Raw genomic sequence first — 17483 nt, 5'->3', positions numbered from 1 at the left:
GGAGTGAGAACTCACAGGAACCATATCCATTATGATCTATTGTTAGCAGAGTTATTACCTTGAAATAACTGTGAACAGACACACTGTCAGTTTAGACAATTGGATGAGGTAACTAGAAAACACGTGATTTATTACCTGTAGCAATTAATAAACCATACAGTTTTCTGCCTCAAACCCCAACTACAGTGGAAGTGAAAGGAGTTCTGTTTGCAGTGCTCACACTAAAATCTAAATCTGTTTTTACTCATTATTCAGTCTTCACATCATGTTCGTGTTAGATCTGTTAACAAATCAGTGCTGAGTGATGTATCAATTCTATGGACGTCATTTTCAGTGAGCACAGCACATCAGTATTTAGCTTTAGCCAGCTTTTTACAGCTAGATTAATTCATATTTTGTCTACTTGGTGGCAGCGAAACAATCTGCAAACACATATTGATTACATTTTTATGTAGACAATTTTTTTTTAAATAACACATCTACAGAACTTGTTGAAAAGTGCTCTTTTTCTTAATAACATTATTAGGATTTTTAATTAGGCCTATTAATCTACAAAAAATGTTGATAGTTGGTTTCAGCTTCTTACAAGGTTTGTCAGCCAATAGTATAATGCCATTGCATTGCAATCATGTGGCATCCATGTTTCGTCAGCATCATGAGTCTTCGTAGTTGCCAGTTTGTGTAAGAAAAAAATGTAATAATGACTTGAGTTCTACAGTATACACCCAGCTTACTGTACTGCCCTAATGTAAGCTAGCTAGTGTTAGCATCATTTACATCAGCTAGCTAGAGTTATCAATGTTAATGTTAGCTAGTGCTAGCAATGTTAACGTTAGCAACATTAGGTGGTGCTACAAATTGGCCACTTGAGGCAGCAGATGATATTTTCTCAATGTTTTGTTTTTAATGTATTTCTAGGCCCCTGCACAGCGCTTGGAATTGCCTTACATCCAAAAGATGTATACAGGATTAGCACTTACTGGGATTGGTGTTTCTGGCCACCTGATGAATCTCCAGTCTAATACTAACTCTCTTTTTTATATTATATTCACTAGCTAGCCGCTAATTTTGACTTTTGGTGCGAGGCAAGTAGTGGAGTTTAATGGAGCTTTTTTGTGTAAAACAGCTGCTTCCTGCTGCTGGAAATTAAGCGTTACAGCGGTAAGAGTGAATCAAAACAGTAAGAATGCAAGCCATAAAACTGAACCAGATGGAGCTGCAGAGTCATGTAATAGCCGTCCGTGGTATTGTCACTACAAGCAATGTCTTTTATATTGCGTGCAGTTATTTGATCCATTGTTACTATAAAAATATTGATGAGTGCAGCTTTAAAGGGGCTCCATGTAACAATTTGTAGTCATTTATATTAATCACTTTCTATCATATATATAGATATATATAAGTGACGTGAAAAATGACACCTTCCCTGTCTCTCTTGGTTGCCTATACAAGCCTGTGGATGGTTTGTTTTAAGTTGTTTATGCTGCTGGACTGAGAATTTCTTTGTGAAGAACTCAGGTCGGATTTCCCGGGACAGTCCAAAGGGTTTTTCTCAGGAAGGTGACAAATATAATTAGGATTCTTGCGTGAATACAAGCAATGAGCACAACAAGACATGTTGAATTTCTGAAAATTAATAAATTCAAGGCTTGGGCAGAAATTCAGAGGCATGGAACCAGGCAAGGCTGAAAATGGTACTTAAAAGAATCAAATGTGTCTTTACAGAAACAGACACCAGAACCAATATCATACAGTGTAGCAGGGACATTGCTTATGACATGTTGCTGTGGATTTTTCTTCCTTAAAAACATTTCAAAATGATTTTTAGATTTAATTTTTAAATAATAAATCAATTCACTTCCACTGTATTAGGGTGGAGACAGAAATCTCAGAGACAGGTTTCTCAAACTGTGGACAAACATGCAATGAATCATTTACGATAAAGTGCAACAAGCAGGTGGAAGGTGTTGGGAGGTGTGTGTGTGTGTCTGGAGAGACTGAGCCACAGACAGGAAGTGTCAGCAACATAATTCAATGAAACACCAGTGATGGGAGACGCCCACTCGATAAAACCCACTGACACACAGGAATTCGCCCAACTTTAATTACACTGATTAGCCAACATGGGATCTAGAGTACTGGTTAAAAGCAGTAGTGTGGTTTTCACTGTGCCAAAAACTGTGACTCCTCGGAAAAGAGAAGACTCTTTGGACTGCACAAGAAACTTGCAGTTGTGGTCAAAAGTTTACATACATTTGTAAAGAAAATATATATCAACGCAGTCTTCAGTTCCAATGATTTCTTCTTTCATTTTTCTGTGATGGAATGAGAGGAACACAAACTACTTTGTGACAAACAACACTGATGAAGTTTGGTTCAAATATGAATTTATTATAGATCTTCTGTAAATGTGACCAAATCTGCTGGCTCAAAAATACACATACAACAAACTGAATGACCAATTTTGGTGATGTATAAAGTTGTGTGAAACAAATTTGCTTCGTAGCATGGCCTCTTCACTTCTTCTGACTGATTCTGATTGATAACAGCCGGTGCATGGCACAGTTGTGTCACTGCCACGATCAGGAAGAAAACACAAACTATCACCTGCTGCTGAGAGAAAACTGGTCAGGATGGTCAAGAGTCAAAAACCATCAAAAAGCAAGTCTGCAATGAATTAGAAGCTGCTGGAAGACAGGTGTCAGAGTCCACAGTCAAGTGTGTTTCACATCAACATGAGCTGAGAGGCTGCCGTGCAAGACAGAAGCTCCAGACGTGGCGCCTTAAAGCTCGACTGAAGTTTGCTGCTGATCACATGAACAAAGATTCAGTTGTTTGGCCACAATGAGCAGCAATATGTTTGGAGGAGAGAAGGTGAGGCCTTTAACTCCAAGAACACCAGACCTACTGTCAAGCATAGTGCTGGTAGTATTATGCTGTGGGGCTGTTTTTGCTGCCAGTGGATCTGCTGCTCTAAAGAAAGTAAATGGAATAATGAAGAAGGAGGATTATCTCCAAGTTCTTCAGGAAAACCCAAAATCATCAGCAGAAGATTGGGTCTTGGGTGCAGTTGGATGTTCCAACAGGACAATGATCCCAAACACTAAGCAAAAGTGGTAAAAGAACGGATCAGTCAGGCTAGAATTGAGGTTTTGGAGTGGCCTTCCCAAAGTCCTGACTTGAACCCATTGAGAACATGTGGACTGTGCTGAAGAAACAAGTCCGTGCCAGGAAGTCAACAAATTTAGTTCACTGATTCTATCAAGAGGAGTGGTTAAAAATTCATCCAGAGGACTACCAGAAGCTTGTGGATGGCTATCAAAAGCACCTAACTGAGGTGAAAATGGCCAAGAGACATTTAACCAGATATCAGAATTACTGTATGTATAGCTTTGACCCAGCAGATTTGGTCACATTTTCAGAAGACCTATAAAAAATTAATTATTGAACCAAACTTCATGAATGTTTTTGTGACAAAGTATTTTGTGTTCCTCTCATTCCACCACAGAAACATGAGAGCTGTAGAAATCATTGGAAGTGAAAACTGCCATGATAAACATGTTCTTTACAGGTATAGTATACAAGACTGTATATAACATTACTACATTTATTTGACAGATATAATTACATTTTCATCCAAATCATAGAATCATCTGATAAAATATAATGCAGTATCATAGATTAAATGACCCAACAGTGTAAAAAGCAGCCAAAATCAATTCCACTGCTGCTAACATTAACACTGTGCATCAGTTATAATAAGAATCCAGAAATAAATAATATAAGAAGTACTTTATATTAAAAAAATTGTAACTAACCTTTTGTTTTTCACAAATGCTTTTTATCACTCATTTCTTTTGCTTTTTCATCACTTATAAACCATTAATAAGAACAACTTTTCTGTTGCCAGGTTATATAAAAACCCTTCAGACGGACTGGTTTTGTCTTTTTAGTTTGCAGACCATTTGCTGCTTTCTTTTGTAATAGTAGACTACAAAGTAAGGTACAAGTATAGGTATACGTGAATTAAAATTAAAAAAAAGGCATAAAGATAGAAAAAAAGTAGTTTTATAATTATAACTTATTATTACTTATTATTTAAGCATCCATTTATATAATTCTGTCTTTGTGAGGAGCGTAAAGGGAATAATAATCATTTCATTGTACAATCCTTCGTTGTATAACGGTATATTAATTTGATAATTTATTAATTCTATAACAAATTAGAAAATACATAAAATTGACAGAGGTCTACCTTTAATTGAAAATAGATACCAACATACACAACAACTTATCAACAAATATACAGGAATCCATGTCTATACCTAAACACTCACCCTGACCCTCAGTTAGTACTTTTTAATGCATGGTCAGAATCAAAGTTCTGACTTTCTCTAGTATGTGTTGAGCTCTTGAAACACAGGATCCTACATTTCCCATAATGCAACGCTATACAATCAAACCCTGATGACATCACAAGGGTTATTTTTCTCAAACTTTGTAAGGTTCCCTCCAGAGCTACAAAAGACAAGAACAGCTGTTACAGGCCCAGTCGTACTCTCATGTGCCAGTGAACTGGACCTGAGGCTCAGTTCGCAGCGCTGCCCGTAACTTATTACAAATATGAACTTGTTTACTTTAGCGAATGCAAGGTAAGACATTTGTCCAGCTCATCACTTTGAGTCACACAGACATGAACTCATGAGTTTACCTGAAGCTGATAATCAGCAACTATGATGAAACAAATACTTTGCATATAATTACAGTTTTATACGCTCTTATTTTTATACAGTGGAAGTGGTGAAAGGGCAGAAATAAAGAAGAAGAAGAAGAAGAAACAAAGTCTGTGTTTAATGTCAACTTTTTAGTAGTAGCACAGGATTATGAAACATGATTCTCATGGACTGATTTCAAACCAGTCTTGGCTGTGAGGCCGACTCATGATGAAGAGCTGCATCATCATCAGCCGGGCTCTGCTGTGCAGCTTTCCACAGGTGTGGACCGGACGCCTGTGTGAGACGGTGAGCTGTGCTTGTGGCCAGACGAGACGAGACCTTTAAGTACATACCTTTGGATTTCTCGGTCACGTGACCCGCTATCCACAACCTGCCTTCTCGCAGCCAGCCGTCCGCTCTCACCATTGAAAAAAAAAAAGGTAAACATTTTCCACACCAGCAGCACGCACACACTAGCTCTAGTTTACGGACTATTAGCCTTGAACTTCCCCTCCTCCTTTTAACTAAACCCCCCGAGAAAGGCGGAATGACACGCCGCGACAGGCGCGACGCTGCTCCGGAAAGAGCCGGGGAGCGCCGGTGCGCTGCGCCGGGCCTTATCTCTGGGACAGGCACTGCTCTCACACCGAGCTCCGCCACAGGCTACATCTGCGACCAGAGCCGTGTTTTGGCGACATAATTTCCCGACATGAAAGCGTGTTCGTGGTCGCAAATGCGAGGCGAGGCGAGGCGAGGCGAGGGGGGGGTAACAGAGCAACGTGGCGGTCGGATTTGTGCAGATTACAGTCAATAAAGTGCTCGCACAAGACTGCCTTCCTAATCCCCGGGTGAAAGGGATGGGCAGTGCACCGGCTCAATCTGACTTTCTGCACAGAGCCTGGGTGGGGAAGGGAAGGAGTCTTCCTCCTGACTCTACACATGTGGTCAGAAAAGGTGTCGTCACATTGTCAGACCCTGACGATTAGTTTAACTCAGGTTGTTTACACGAGGCGGTTACTTGGTTTGACAGACACTTCTGCTGCCCACACGTTATTTGGCTCTTTCTCTGTTGCAGGATGGCACAGGCTCCCACGTCATGTGACTGTTTTGTTTCCTTGCCCCCTGGCTCCCGCGATGAGCATGTGATCTTCGGGAAGAACTCCGACCGTCCCCGGGATGAGGTGCAGGAGGTGGCGCACTACCCCGCAGCGTCTCACCCTCCAGGCTCCATGCAGGAGGTAAAGCAGCCCTGGACTCCCACAGTCTCACACCGCCAGACACACAAACAAACAGGCATCACTGAAATGCACAGGTTGACTGAAACACTGTGCACTCCCACAGTCTGGTGCACTGCAGAAAAAGAATTCAGAATAAAAAGATTCAAATAATATTTCTGCTCATGGTACAATGGATTATTATTTGCAATAAGTCTGTCTGCAACAGAATAGTTAATATTTACACGGGGCCTTTATGTGGTAACATTCTTTCTTTCCTGTTAATGTTTAAGGGGAAGGAAGTGAAAGTTTAAACCCACTGATTAAACCCCTCCTCCTGTTCACCTCTCAGTCATGCAGTTTTTGACACATCTGTTTCTGAGATGCATCATTAACAGTTACATTATACATACATATAAAATCAGTTGGACTGTGTCAGTGTCACTCAGGATAACACTGTGTCTTCAGGTAAAGTCAAAGAGAAAAAGTCCCTAAGCAAGCTGTTGACAGCTTGTTCCATACAGTCTCATGCTGTCTCTGTAAGAGATGCTGCTGTTAAGTTTTTTTAAAGGTAAACATTGTCATTGTTTTTAGTCTACCAACTGAACTGCATTCATACAGGCAGCTATTTTGGAGCCTGGGCAAATTAAACCCAAATTAAAATCACCAGCGGTACTTTAAAATCATAATATAACTATTTCTCTTTAATTACTGTTAATTCTGAATGGATTTAATTGTTGCATTGATATATCTTAGAAAGTTCACCCAAATATGAAAATTCAGTCATTATCTACTCGCCCCCCTGCCGATGGAAAGTCGGGTGAAATCTCATAGTCCACAAAATATTTCGGGACCTTCACAGCAAAACAGTGTTGCGGCATTCTTCTAAACAACTGAAGTAGATGAAAATTCATTTTGGGGTGAACTGTTCCTTTAATGTTAACTGTCTCTCACTCATTCATTTCGTCTGCAGTGCACATACATCCAGATCCCTCAGGTGGAGCACACTCATGCTGTCATCCTCAGCAAGCCTGCCTGGATGTGGGGGGCTGAAATGGGAGCCAACGACCAGGGAGTCTGTATTGGGAATGAGGCTGTCTGGACCCGAGAGCCCGTCACCCCTGGTGAGGCTCTGCTGGGCATGGACCTTGTCCGGTGAGCACTGAAAACATTTTGATACTTTAATAACCCCACTATATGGATAATAAACAGCTTATCCAATTTTAGCAATAAAGAAAACATAATCTTCAGGGCTGATCAGAGCAACTATTGCATCCTCTTTCAGAGCAGTTTGAATATTGGATATTCAGTGGAAGCATTAGTTCAATCCTCTCAGGCTTTGATCAGGAGGGTGTGTAGATTGTCACGAGCATGTTATGACAGGTGTAGCAAGTACTGTTGGAGCGTGGCACTTAGAGTAGCATTTCCTTCTAAACATATTCAAAGATGAGGGTGTAAACAACAACTAAACCAGTTTTCATGGTTAGCTGGAAAGACTAACTGATCCAGCTATAAACTGATAAAGAAGTAAAAGTAGCTAAATACATAACAATGCAAGACTTTAATAAATAATAATATTATTAATAACATTAAGACCTTGTATAGAGGAAACTAAGACTTTACATTTTGAAGTAACCCGGCATGACTTTGGATCATCAGACTGGGGTTGGAGCGTGGTGACAGTGCCTGGGCAGCGCTCACGGTGATCACCGGCCTCCTGGAGCAGCATGGTCAAGGGGGGCCGTGCAGGGAGGATCCCGAGCCCTTCAGCTACCACAACACCTTCCTCCTGGTGGACCGCAACGAGGCCTGGGTCCTGGAAACAGCTGGAAGGCTGTGGGCGGCGCAGAAGGTCACAGGTGAGGCTGCATTGTAAAGCGTGCATGTATAATCTAGATGGTTATTTGGTTCAGTGGCTGCTGAGCTGTTAATGTATGCAGAACTATAGATATAATTCAGTGACTTAAAGGTGCAGTATGTAGGAAATTGGCCTATTGTCGAATTCATACTCAAATACAGGCGGAGCATATCACCAAAGTAACCACTAACTGCTGCTAAACCACGGGAGTGTTAGCGCAGGACCTTTGGACCGGGATGAGCTGGGGCTAGCTAGTTAGCATGCTAACTTCAGTAGATATCTCTGGAACACAGTGCATAGACAGCATAATGTCAAATTTTTGAATGTTTTCAACTAAAGTTCTTACATATTCCACCTTTAAGGCTGCTGCTGGTCTTGTAAAGACCTCATGTTTGTCCTGCTCATGCTGAACAACCATCTGTGCTCGCTGTTTTTCGTCTAATTTAAAGTGGCACACAAACTTTGTATGGATTAAAGTTCGGTTTTTACTCATTGATATATTTATATCCTCCATTTGTTCACGCCATATTGCAATACCCAACATACAGCTGTTTGACTTCAATAAGTACGAAACTCGTGTATTATTCACCTGCTTAAGTGAAGCTTTAGCTAAGTGTGCATGTGTGTGTGAACTAACTAACATTACATAACTAACATTACATAACTAACGCATGCTTCAATTAGTCTCATAATAAAATGATCAAAGGGCCAGAACGAGGTTGTTAATGGGCCAAATTTGGCTCGTGGGCCGCCAGTTTAATAGGTCTGATATAAGGAGTAGTGAATGAGTTAAAAAAGGATGGATTTTAGACCTTTGTAGTTCTGAGGCTGTATTTAGACACAGGGGTGTTTTGAGCTATATGCTAACATTATCACACTGTCAATGCTAATATGTTGCTGTTTAGCCGGTATAGTGTTTACAAACATCAATTACTTAGTTTAAGATTGGCTAACTAGCACCAGACACAAAGTACAGATGAGGTTTATGGGAATCTGTGTTCTTTATGTATTTGGTTATAAACCAATGTACCGTTCAAATAGAACTTTTTCCTGATGGTGGCACAAGATATAATGTCAGGGATCATCAGAGTCTGTTCAGTAGCTGTTGAGATAGTTGTGCGCCGACTCACAGGATACATCTGTCACACTGCTCTATGGCTAAAAGCATTTACAGAGCTAACGCTAAATTAGACCAAAGTTATGCATAGAGTGTTCAGCTGCTTAATCAGCCTTAAAAAACAAATCAACAACAAACCACAAAGGAGTGTTGAAAATCCATACGATTTTATCCATACTTACATTACATCAAACTCACACTAGCTCTTTAATGTGGGAAGCTAAACTGCAAAGTAAATAAAGCCCATTCAGATCTCTTTGTTCATTCTTCAACATGAGACCACAGCTTATAGAGATGTGTCTGGGAATCCTGAAATTGTGGTAAAGAGATGCTTATTCGTCAGGGTTGGATCACTCTGTCAAGAGGAGATAAACCTTGCAAGCTTCTCTGCTCGGTGTCTATGCAAATACAAACGAGCATGCCTTACATAAACAGCATGCTTCTGGCTTACTATTTGTAAAATTTCAAACATGTTGGACTCACAAACAGGAGACTGTCTGCTTTTAAAAGGTAACATTTTCAACTCCTTACGTCCAGAAGTCTTAAATCTTTTGCACAGTTAAGGGAGGAATTCATGCTTCCACACACAGACTTTTTCAGATATTTACAATTAAGAGACTTCTTAACAAAACATAAAGAATAGTGATAAGTTGTGAAGGCCACTCAATTAATATTTCCCACTGAAATGTGTATTTTACGACGGAGTATTAGGGCCACATTGAGGGAAAAAAAAAAAATTACAAACTTCGAGAATAAAGTCGAAGTTACTTTTGTAATCCATGACAACTTGATCACAAATGATCCACACATATGTTCTGTAAACAATAATAACCTTGCTTTGATCACAACAGATCAATACATTTTCTGTAAACAATAAAAACTTTTATTGATGCAAACACATCAGTGCATTTTTCTGTAAACAATAAGCAACCTGTCAAGATCAACATACTTCTGTAAACAATCTGATCACCTGTTTGTCACAACCATTCAATCGACCTACTTCCGTTTTAAGTACTTCGACTTTTTTCTCATAAATTATGACTTTATTCTCATAAATTACGACTTTATTCTCATAAATTACGACTTTATTCTCGTAATATTATGACTTTATTCTCGTAAATTACGACTTTATTCTCGTAAATTACGACTTTATTCTCATAAATTACTACTTTATTCTCATAAATTACGTCTTTATTCTCATAAATTACTACTTTATTCTCGAAGTTTGTGATATTTTTTTTTCCCTCAATGTGGCCCTAATATACGACGGAGTATTAGGGCCACATTGAGGGGAAAAAAAAATCACAAACTTCGAGAATAAAGTCGAAAAATGTATTGATGTGTTTGCATCAAACCAAAGTTTTTATTGTTTACAGAAAATGTATTGATCTGTTGTGATCAAAGCAAGGTTATTATTGTTTACAGAACATACGTGTTGATCATTTGTGATCAAGTTGTCATGGATTACAAAAGTAAGCCAAAGACATTGGTTTTTTTGAGGTCACTTGCAGATCTTTGTATGAAGAGATTTTATTCTGATTGTTTACTTACTTGTGAAGTTATTAAAAGATATGTCTCTGGAAAAGATGCATTTTCTTGCATAGTCTTTTTAAAGTCCTAATACTTATGATGATATGATGCTGATGTGCCAAAAGATTAAGTATCTCCTTGTTTGTGAAACCTATCCTAAAGTACAACTCCACAAAATCCTCCACGGCCCTCATTTTACCAACTGTCTTCCTCTAAAACAACAGGTTAGAATATTATGACTTTATTCTCATAAATTACGACTTTATTCTCGTAATATTACGACTTTATTCTCGTAATATTATGACTTTATTCTCATAAATTACGACTTTATTCTTATAAATTACTACTTTATTCTCATAAATTACGACTTTATTCTCATAAATTACGACTTTATTCTCGAAGTTTGTGATTTTTTTCCCCCCTCAATGTGGCCCTAATACTCCGTCGTACTAATACTCTGTCGTATCTTTATCCTTTTATTTTCATTTGATTTTTTTGCTGACAAAAAAATGCAGTCAAAGTTGTGAATATGATTGTTTAAGTGCTGAAACTGCAATAAAACTTGTTTTTAACATGGCGTCTTCAAATGCTAACAGCCACTTTCTCTTCTCAGAGGGTGTGAAGAACATCTCCAACCAGCTGACGATCGGTGCTGAGGTCTCGGCAGAGCATCCGGAGCTGCGGAGCGTTGCCCAGGCTCAGGGCTGGTGGGACGGTGAAGGAGAGTTCAACTTCTCTCAGGTGTTCAGCCCAGAGAACCCTCCTGCCAGGATGGAGCTGGCCAAACAGCGTTACAAGGGAGGCACAGAGCTGCTCCAGCAACATGATGGTGAGGTTGCCCCACTCCCATATTTCCCAGAATGCCTTTGGACATCACTGACAGAACACTTTAAGACTGAACTTCTCTATTACACTTTTGCACTGTCTCTGGTGTCAGGCTCAGTGACGGCAGAGGTGATGATCTCCATTCTGAGGGACAAGCCCAGCGGCATCTGCATGGATTCTGGAGGTTTCCGCACCACAGGCAGCATGGTGTCTGTCCTGCCCAGGGACACCAGCCTGCCCTGCATCCACTTGTTCACTGCCACCCCAGACCCCTCCAGGTATGTCACTGATTAAACGAAGAAGTCCTCATAATACTGTTAATACAATGCTGCAGTAATCCATTAACATTACACTTGCTGTTCTAAATAAGCAGCACTGCAATAATATTGGAAAACCTTGTATCACAAATTTAACTCCTGTTGAAGCAGAGTCATACTTTATCTAAGTGTGAGCTGTTCTGGGTGTTCTCTTAGAAATTCTCAGAAATCAGGAAAGCAAAAGGTTAAAATACACTGCCTGGCCAAATCAAAGCAACACTCTAATACCTCTACACTCTAATGACCAACTGAATCAACCCCAGATCATAACACTGCCCCTACAGGCTTGTACAGTAGGCACTAGGCGTGATGGGTGCATCACTTCATCCTCCCTCTTCTCACCCTGATGCCCCCATCACTCTGGAACAGGGTAAATCTGGACTCATCTGACCACATGACCTTTTTCCATCCAGAGTCCAGTCTTTATGCTCCCTAGCAAACTGAAGCCTTTTTCTCTGGTTATCCTCACTGATAAGTGGTTTTCTTAAGGCTACACAGCTGTATCCCTTGAGTTCTCGTTGTATTGTGCGTGTGGAAATGCTCTTACTTACACTATTAAACATAGTCGTGAGCTCTACTGTTGATTTTTGATGATTTGATGTTACCAAACGTTTAAGTGATCTCCGATCACGTTCATTCGAGATTTTTTCCTACCACATTTCTCCCTTGAAGATGATGGTTCACCACTGTCCTTCCAGGTTTTAATAATGTGTTGGACAGTTCTTAACCCAGTTTTCAGCGATCTCCTTAGTTGTTTTCTTTGCTTGATGCAGGCCGATAATTTGACCTTCTGAAACAGAGTAACATCTTTTCCATGACCTCAGGATATGTCTTCTGACATGGTTGTTTAAGAAATGAGAAGCTACTCGCTGCATCAGTTAGGGTTGAATAACCTGTTGCCAGCTGACAAGTATTAATCACTGCAGTAATTATCCAATGGAAGGCTCTTACCTATTTGCTTAGTTAAATCCAGGTGGTGTTTTTTTTGGCCAGGCTGTGTATGTTGGTAATGCCCCATTATACACAGCCAATCATTCCATGGTCTTTCTTCACTGTAGGAGCATGCAGTGGTATAAATCATAGGGAAAATAGAGAGTGATTATTTCATACTTCAAAGCAATTACCAATGCCAAGCCAGCATTACCTTGATATTTTTGGTCGCTGCAGGGCATATGAGTTGAAAAGAAATGTGACTGTCGTCTACAGACAAACATACAATTCAACATACATGTACATACACATACAAGAATAACATTTCAAAAAATAGGTTAAAAATGAAAAGATATATACTTGGGTTCAAATGCGGGCAGGTCTATCGGGAAAACTGATGATAAACTCACTAAACAGATTAAAACATCAGTCTTTGATCTTTGTTTCTGTGTGGAGAAGGACAAAAATGGAAAATTATGAAGTTATATTGTTCTTTTCAAAGAGACTTACAAGAAATTATTTGGAAATAATGGCCCTGTAAAATAAAGAATTTTCTATATTTTTTAAAGGTCCTACTTGTAAAAAATGTTTGAATCTCACTCCCAACTCATCAAAAACTGACGCTCTGGGATGGCGGCAGACCAGTCCTACAATCCTAAATGATTTTGTCTGTTGGTCCAAGGCTACTCCTGACTAAACCACCATCTGTGCTGGCATTATATAAGGGGAATTACCAAGGCAGGTGTTGTCATTTTAATTTATTCATTACAGGTGCATAAATTACAAATTGGCTTTTTTTTATGCTCAACATTTTTTGTGAATCGAATTTAAGTACAACTTTTGGAAATGGTCTTAAGACTAAGGTCAGGGATAAATCTAAATGCGTTTTTATAAATGAGGCCCCTGGTGTGTGGTAGGTTCCGTCTGGAAAAACAAACTTCAACAGAAGTTATGTGTTTTACTTTTGTTGCATCAGAAACCAAGTTGGTAGCATAAGCACCAAAAGTTAATTGAATAATCAGGAAAAAGTCAAGAAAAGAACCTCTCAACTTGAGTATAAATGGCTGAACTGATTGATTGGTTGTAGCAAAATGTGTTTACATTAAATTTATTTTTATTGAAATATCATTTCAATTTCAAATGCATACATTACATGAAGGTGTGAGACTCCAGTGTTATTTCCCTCCTAGACTTTGCTTTTCCTTCATTCTGTGTCCACTTTGGGTCGATGGGAGTTTCTGAGTCTTCGTTTCTCTTTTCCTGTTCCTCTCCCTGTCAACCCACCCCACCTGTACTTCGGTAGGTCTGTATTCAAGCCTTTTGTCTTCTCGGACTGTTGCACCCCAGTGCAGAGGGTGGTCTCTCCACAGTTCGGCGCAGATGACCCTGTCAGGAAGCAGCCACGCTTTCAGAGCCAGGTGGACAGAAGACATGACCTGTACAAGGCCCACCAGGTGGCGCTCAACACCATGGAGACCAACCCGGTGGGCACTGATGGATGACCTAGGTCAATGTTAGTCCTGATTAGATCCCGGCAGAGCTGGAACTTCACATTCATTTCACTTATACATCCAAATATTTTTACTGAGAGTTGAACTTGGTCAGTTGCTGATAAATTACAGGCGAGTTGCACAGCTCAGGACTGACACTCCCAGTGGAGAGCAAAACATGACAGGACTTCACAGTTAGTACAGACAAGACACATGGCGTGAGACTAAACAAAAACATGCTGCACATCCAAACTTGAAGAGCAGGGTTTCAATCATAACTACAATGTGCAACCAAAGACCAACATGAGATTGCTATTCGTGCTTCAGAACAAAGTCATATTTTCCATTGAAGCCGTTCAGCAGACTGTCCTGTCTGAGTTGACTTGTGTTTTTTTATTGAATCAGTGTCACATATGGTAAGTACACATATTTTAACCTCCATTGAGCTTATCATGTTATAATTTAGGTAGCATAAAATGAATTGACAGTCACAGTAGGCCGGTCTGCTATTTACAGATATATACACTATTTTCAGGTGCTATAGTGACCAAATTCCCATTTTCATACCACATACAAGTTCAAAGTGTTTTAATTGTGATGCATTCATACTGTGAAAAGTGAAAAACTTAAGCACGCCATCTTTAACCAGCTGCTGTAGTATCTAGTGAAAACAAGAGTCCCAATCCTTTCTTCTTCTCTTTGATGCAAAGGTTTATTTCTCACCTTTACGTTCTTCAATGAAACACATGCAGGAAAACATAAACCCGTGTCCATAAACATCCAACAGAACAGTATTTCACCGATACATGTGCTGCATTTACCTAGCGTGACGTGGCCCAGCATTGTGGTCAAAAAACTATATGATCTCCTCCGTCTAGAAACACCTGTCCCTCAATTAATGGTTCCTACTTATATTGGCTGTGGCCCGTGACACCTACTGGACCAATTAGCCTGCCACATGTATTTACTCTTGGAATATAATCTTTGGCTGAACAGCGGCCAATATGGCCACAAGTGACAATTAACTTTAAAACATACCGAACCTTAGCACAAGTAGTAACATATACTGAAGTCAGCGATTTGACTGAATAATGTCAGTTTCACATTAATATCTACCTAAAGGTTGCTAACATTTGCCACTTTAAGCTACCAGACCAAGTCGGGCTGCAGTAGTCTGAGTGTACTTAATCAAGCAATGGTTTGTTTTATTACTTATGACTTAAACCTTTTATTTGTAATAGATTAATGAGATATTTTTGCTTTCTAACGTTACTTTAAATTAATTGAATTAATACATTGATGAGAAACAGAAAAAGGGGTAAAAATATACAAAGCTCAAACTTCTAATTGCAATATTACAAAAAAGTGGACTCAAGTTAAACTTACTAGCTTTTATGTGGCTTTCAGCTTTACTATTCATCAGCAAAGGGCTTTCCTTGGTTGGCAAGCTGTCATGACTTCACCCACAACAATTCAAGGACTTCACCCTGCTGGCTTAAAAATGTGCATACACGTTTCTTTTTCACTTGGAAGCAGAGTCTGAGAGAACAATCACAATCAACTTACTAGCTTTTATGAAACTTTCATGTATTTCCCATTTTGTGATTGTTACGTCCCCATAAGGCCAGGGGGTGAGGGCAGTAACATAGCGTTAGTATATATTACACACTGTATATTATCAGTATGTAGTATGGAATTGGGACACAACTATTGGTGCGTTTTTTGTGAGCAGCCAGAGATCCAGATTAGTCTGTAGAGGAAATGGAGTTGTGTGAGAGTAGGTGTGCGACTGTTGTCATTAAGTCTGCGCCTCCTACCACACACATCTGTTTCAATTAAACTCAGACTTTCAAAAGTTAGGGAGTGGGATCTGGATTCTTGTTAATGAACATACATATTTTGCAAACAGATTCTTGACCAGGTTTGGATTTAGTGAAACGACTGCACTGCTTCAGCAGGTTTAAACGTACAAGTGTGTACTATTTGACCCAGGTTTTGTTTTGACATCTGTCTTTTCCTCTCTGTCAGGACGAGGGTCTGGCTATCCATGAGATCCTGAGGGAGCTGGAGTCACAGTGTCTGAGTGAGATCTCAGCCATGCTGAATGGAGAGATACCAGGAGAAGAACTGGGGGACTTGTTTTTCGATTGCGTGGACACAGAAATTAAGTTCTACCAGTGAGGAGGTGGGAGGCTTCAGGAGCTCTAATTGGTGTTGCATTGTGCATTAATGTGTTCCGGTTGTTGAATATGCATGACTATGATAATAATACAGGTTATGACTTTCAGTAACTCTACATGTTATAGAATATATTGTACATATAGGGTCAGGATCTAAGAAAATGGCATAGAAAGCACCTTAGAAAGGTGGAGAGCTCTGCTTTGTCAGCAGTCCAAGAACACACTCAATAATCCCATCTGGTTCAAAACAAATGTTATGCTAATATTCAAGATCAGTGAGAGTCTGTATGTCTGTGAAAGAGGAACAGGCTGCAGGAACAAAGGATTCAAATGTCATGCCTAACTGAGTGTGAGGCCAGCCAGAGCCGCCAGAACAACTTTTACTACTGAAATCTGGACAAACCTGATCATGATCCTTTAACAGCCGCTAAGTATGTTTTTGGCATAAGCCAGCAACTCTTTGACAATGTTCCTGAAGAGTAAATCACATAAAACAAACACAAGATTACTCAGTAAGATCAAAGCTTTTATGAGAACCTGAAAGTTGTGATTCTTACAAGTTTCTGGTGTCTCTTAAAGTGTGTGTCTGCCGCTCTAACACTTGTGTAAGTTTGATTGTGAATGTGTTCTCAGCAAAGCTAAATTAGTCCTTAACGTTTGCTGTGTTTAACTGTCCTCTGTTACAGCGCCCTCAGGTGGAAATCCCTAGCACTCGCAGTTGCAGGAGAAGGCCCTGGGACTGACAGAAACTCTGTTTCTCGTCTGATGGGCCTCTGCCTCACTCACACAACAAACATCTCTGACACCATTCCATCATTATCAATGTCAAACCTGCACTTGTGATTGGAGCATATTAATCATCTGTTTCACCCAGGGAGCAATGGCTGCACCTCATTAGTGAGTGTAATGATGTAGACTGCACAGGCGCCCATGTAGAGCTGTGTGAAGTTGCACAAATACTGTGAATATGGCTTTTTGTTGAACATTTTGTTTGTTGTTGCAAATAAATGGGTTGTCATTTGATGGCTACCTGTAGAAATGATCTAATAAAGAATGTGCATAGTCTGTCCTGAGTATGTTGTGAGCTTTCTGGCCACCAAGTGGTGCAGCCGTAGGTATTGGTAATTCTCTCCATTTCAGCCCTCCATCCGGACTAATACCCTAAAAAGATTTACCAAAAGCCTTTTATGGCTGGCTTAGTGGTTCAGTGTGCATGGGGTAAAAGGTCATCTCTAATTACAGTGCCTATTAAAAGTATTCTCCCCCTTGGATGTTTTCCCCTTTTAATGTGTTTACAAAAAAAAAAA

At 39.8% G+C, this 17483-nt stretch overlaps 1 protein-coding gene across 2 annotated transcripts; it reads left to right on the top strand.

Annotated features, from left to right (window-relative positions):
• The first annotated feature begins 4978 nt into the window (after positions 1-4978).
• On the top strand, positions 4979-17241 carry scrn2 (secernin 2). Of its 2 annotated transcripts, none has more exons than XM_084380992.1 (9): positions 4979-5155; positions 5791-5953; positions 6903-7084; positions 7589-7788; positions 11048-11263; positions 11372-11537; positions 13810-13990; positions 16025-16181; positions 16863-17241. In XM_084380992.1, exons 2-8 carry the CDS (start codon positions 5792-5794, stop codon positions 16175-16177), a joined length of 1260 nt encoding a protein of 419 aa, XP_084237118.1. In that variant the 5' UTR covers positions 4979-5155; position 5791; the 3' UTR covers positions 16178-16181; positions 16863-17241. The 2 variants fall into 2 exon arrangements, with proteins under 2 accessions (XP_084237118.1, XP_084237119.1); XM_084380993.1 differs by lacking the exon at positions 4979-5155 and adding an exon at positions 5497-5669.
• Positions 17242-17483: the final 242 nt, after the last annotated feature.

The sequence above is a fragment of the Pagrus pagrus genome (assembly GCF_965226575.1).
Source record: "Pagrus pagrus genome assembly, chromosome: 2".
NCBI classification, from domain to species: domain Eukaryota; kingdom Metazoa; phylum Chordata; class Actinopteri; order Spariformes; family Sparidae; genus Pagrus; species Pagrus pagrus.
The sequence above is the reverse complement of the archived record's forward strand: the minus strand, read 5'-3'. Positions and strand labels throughout refer to the sequence as shown.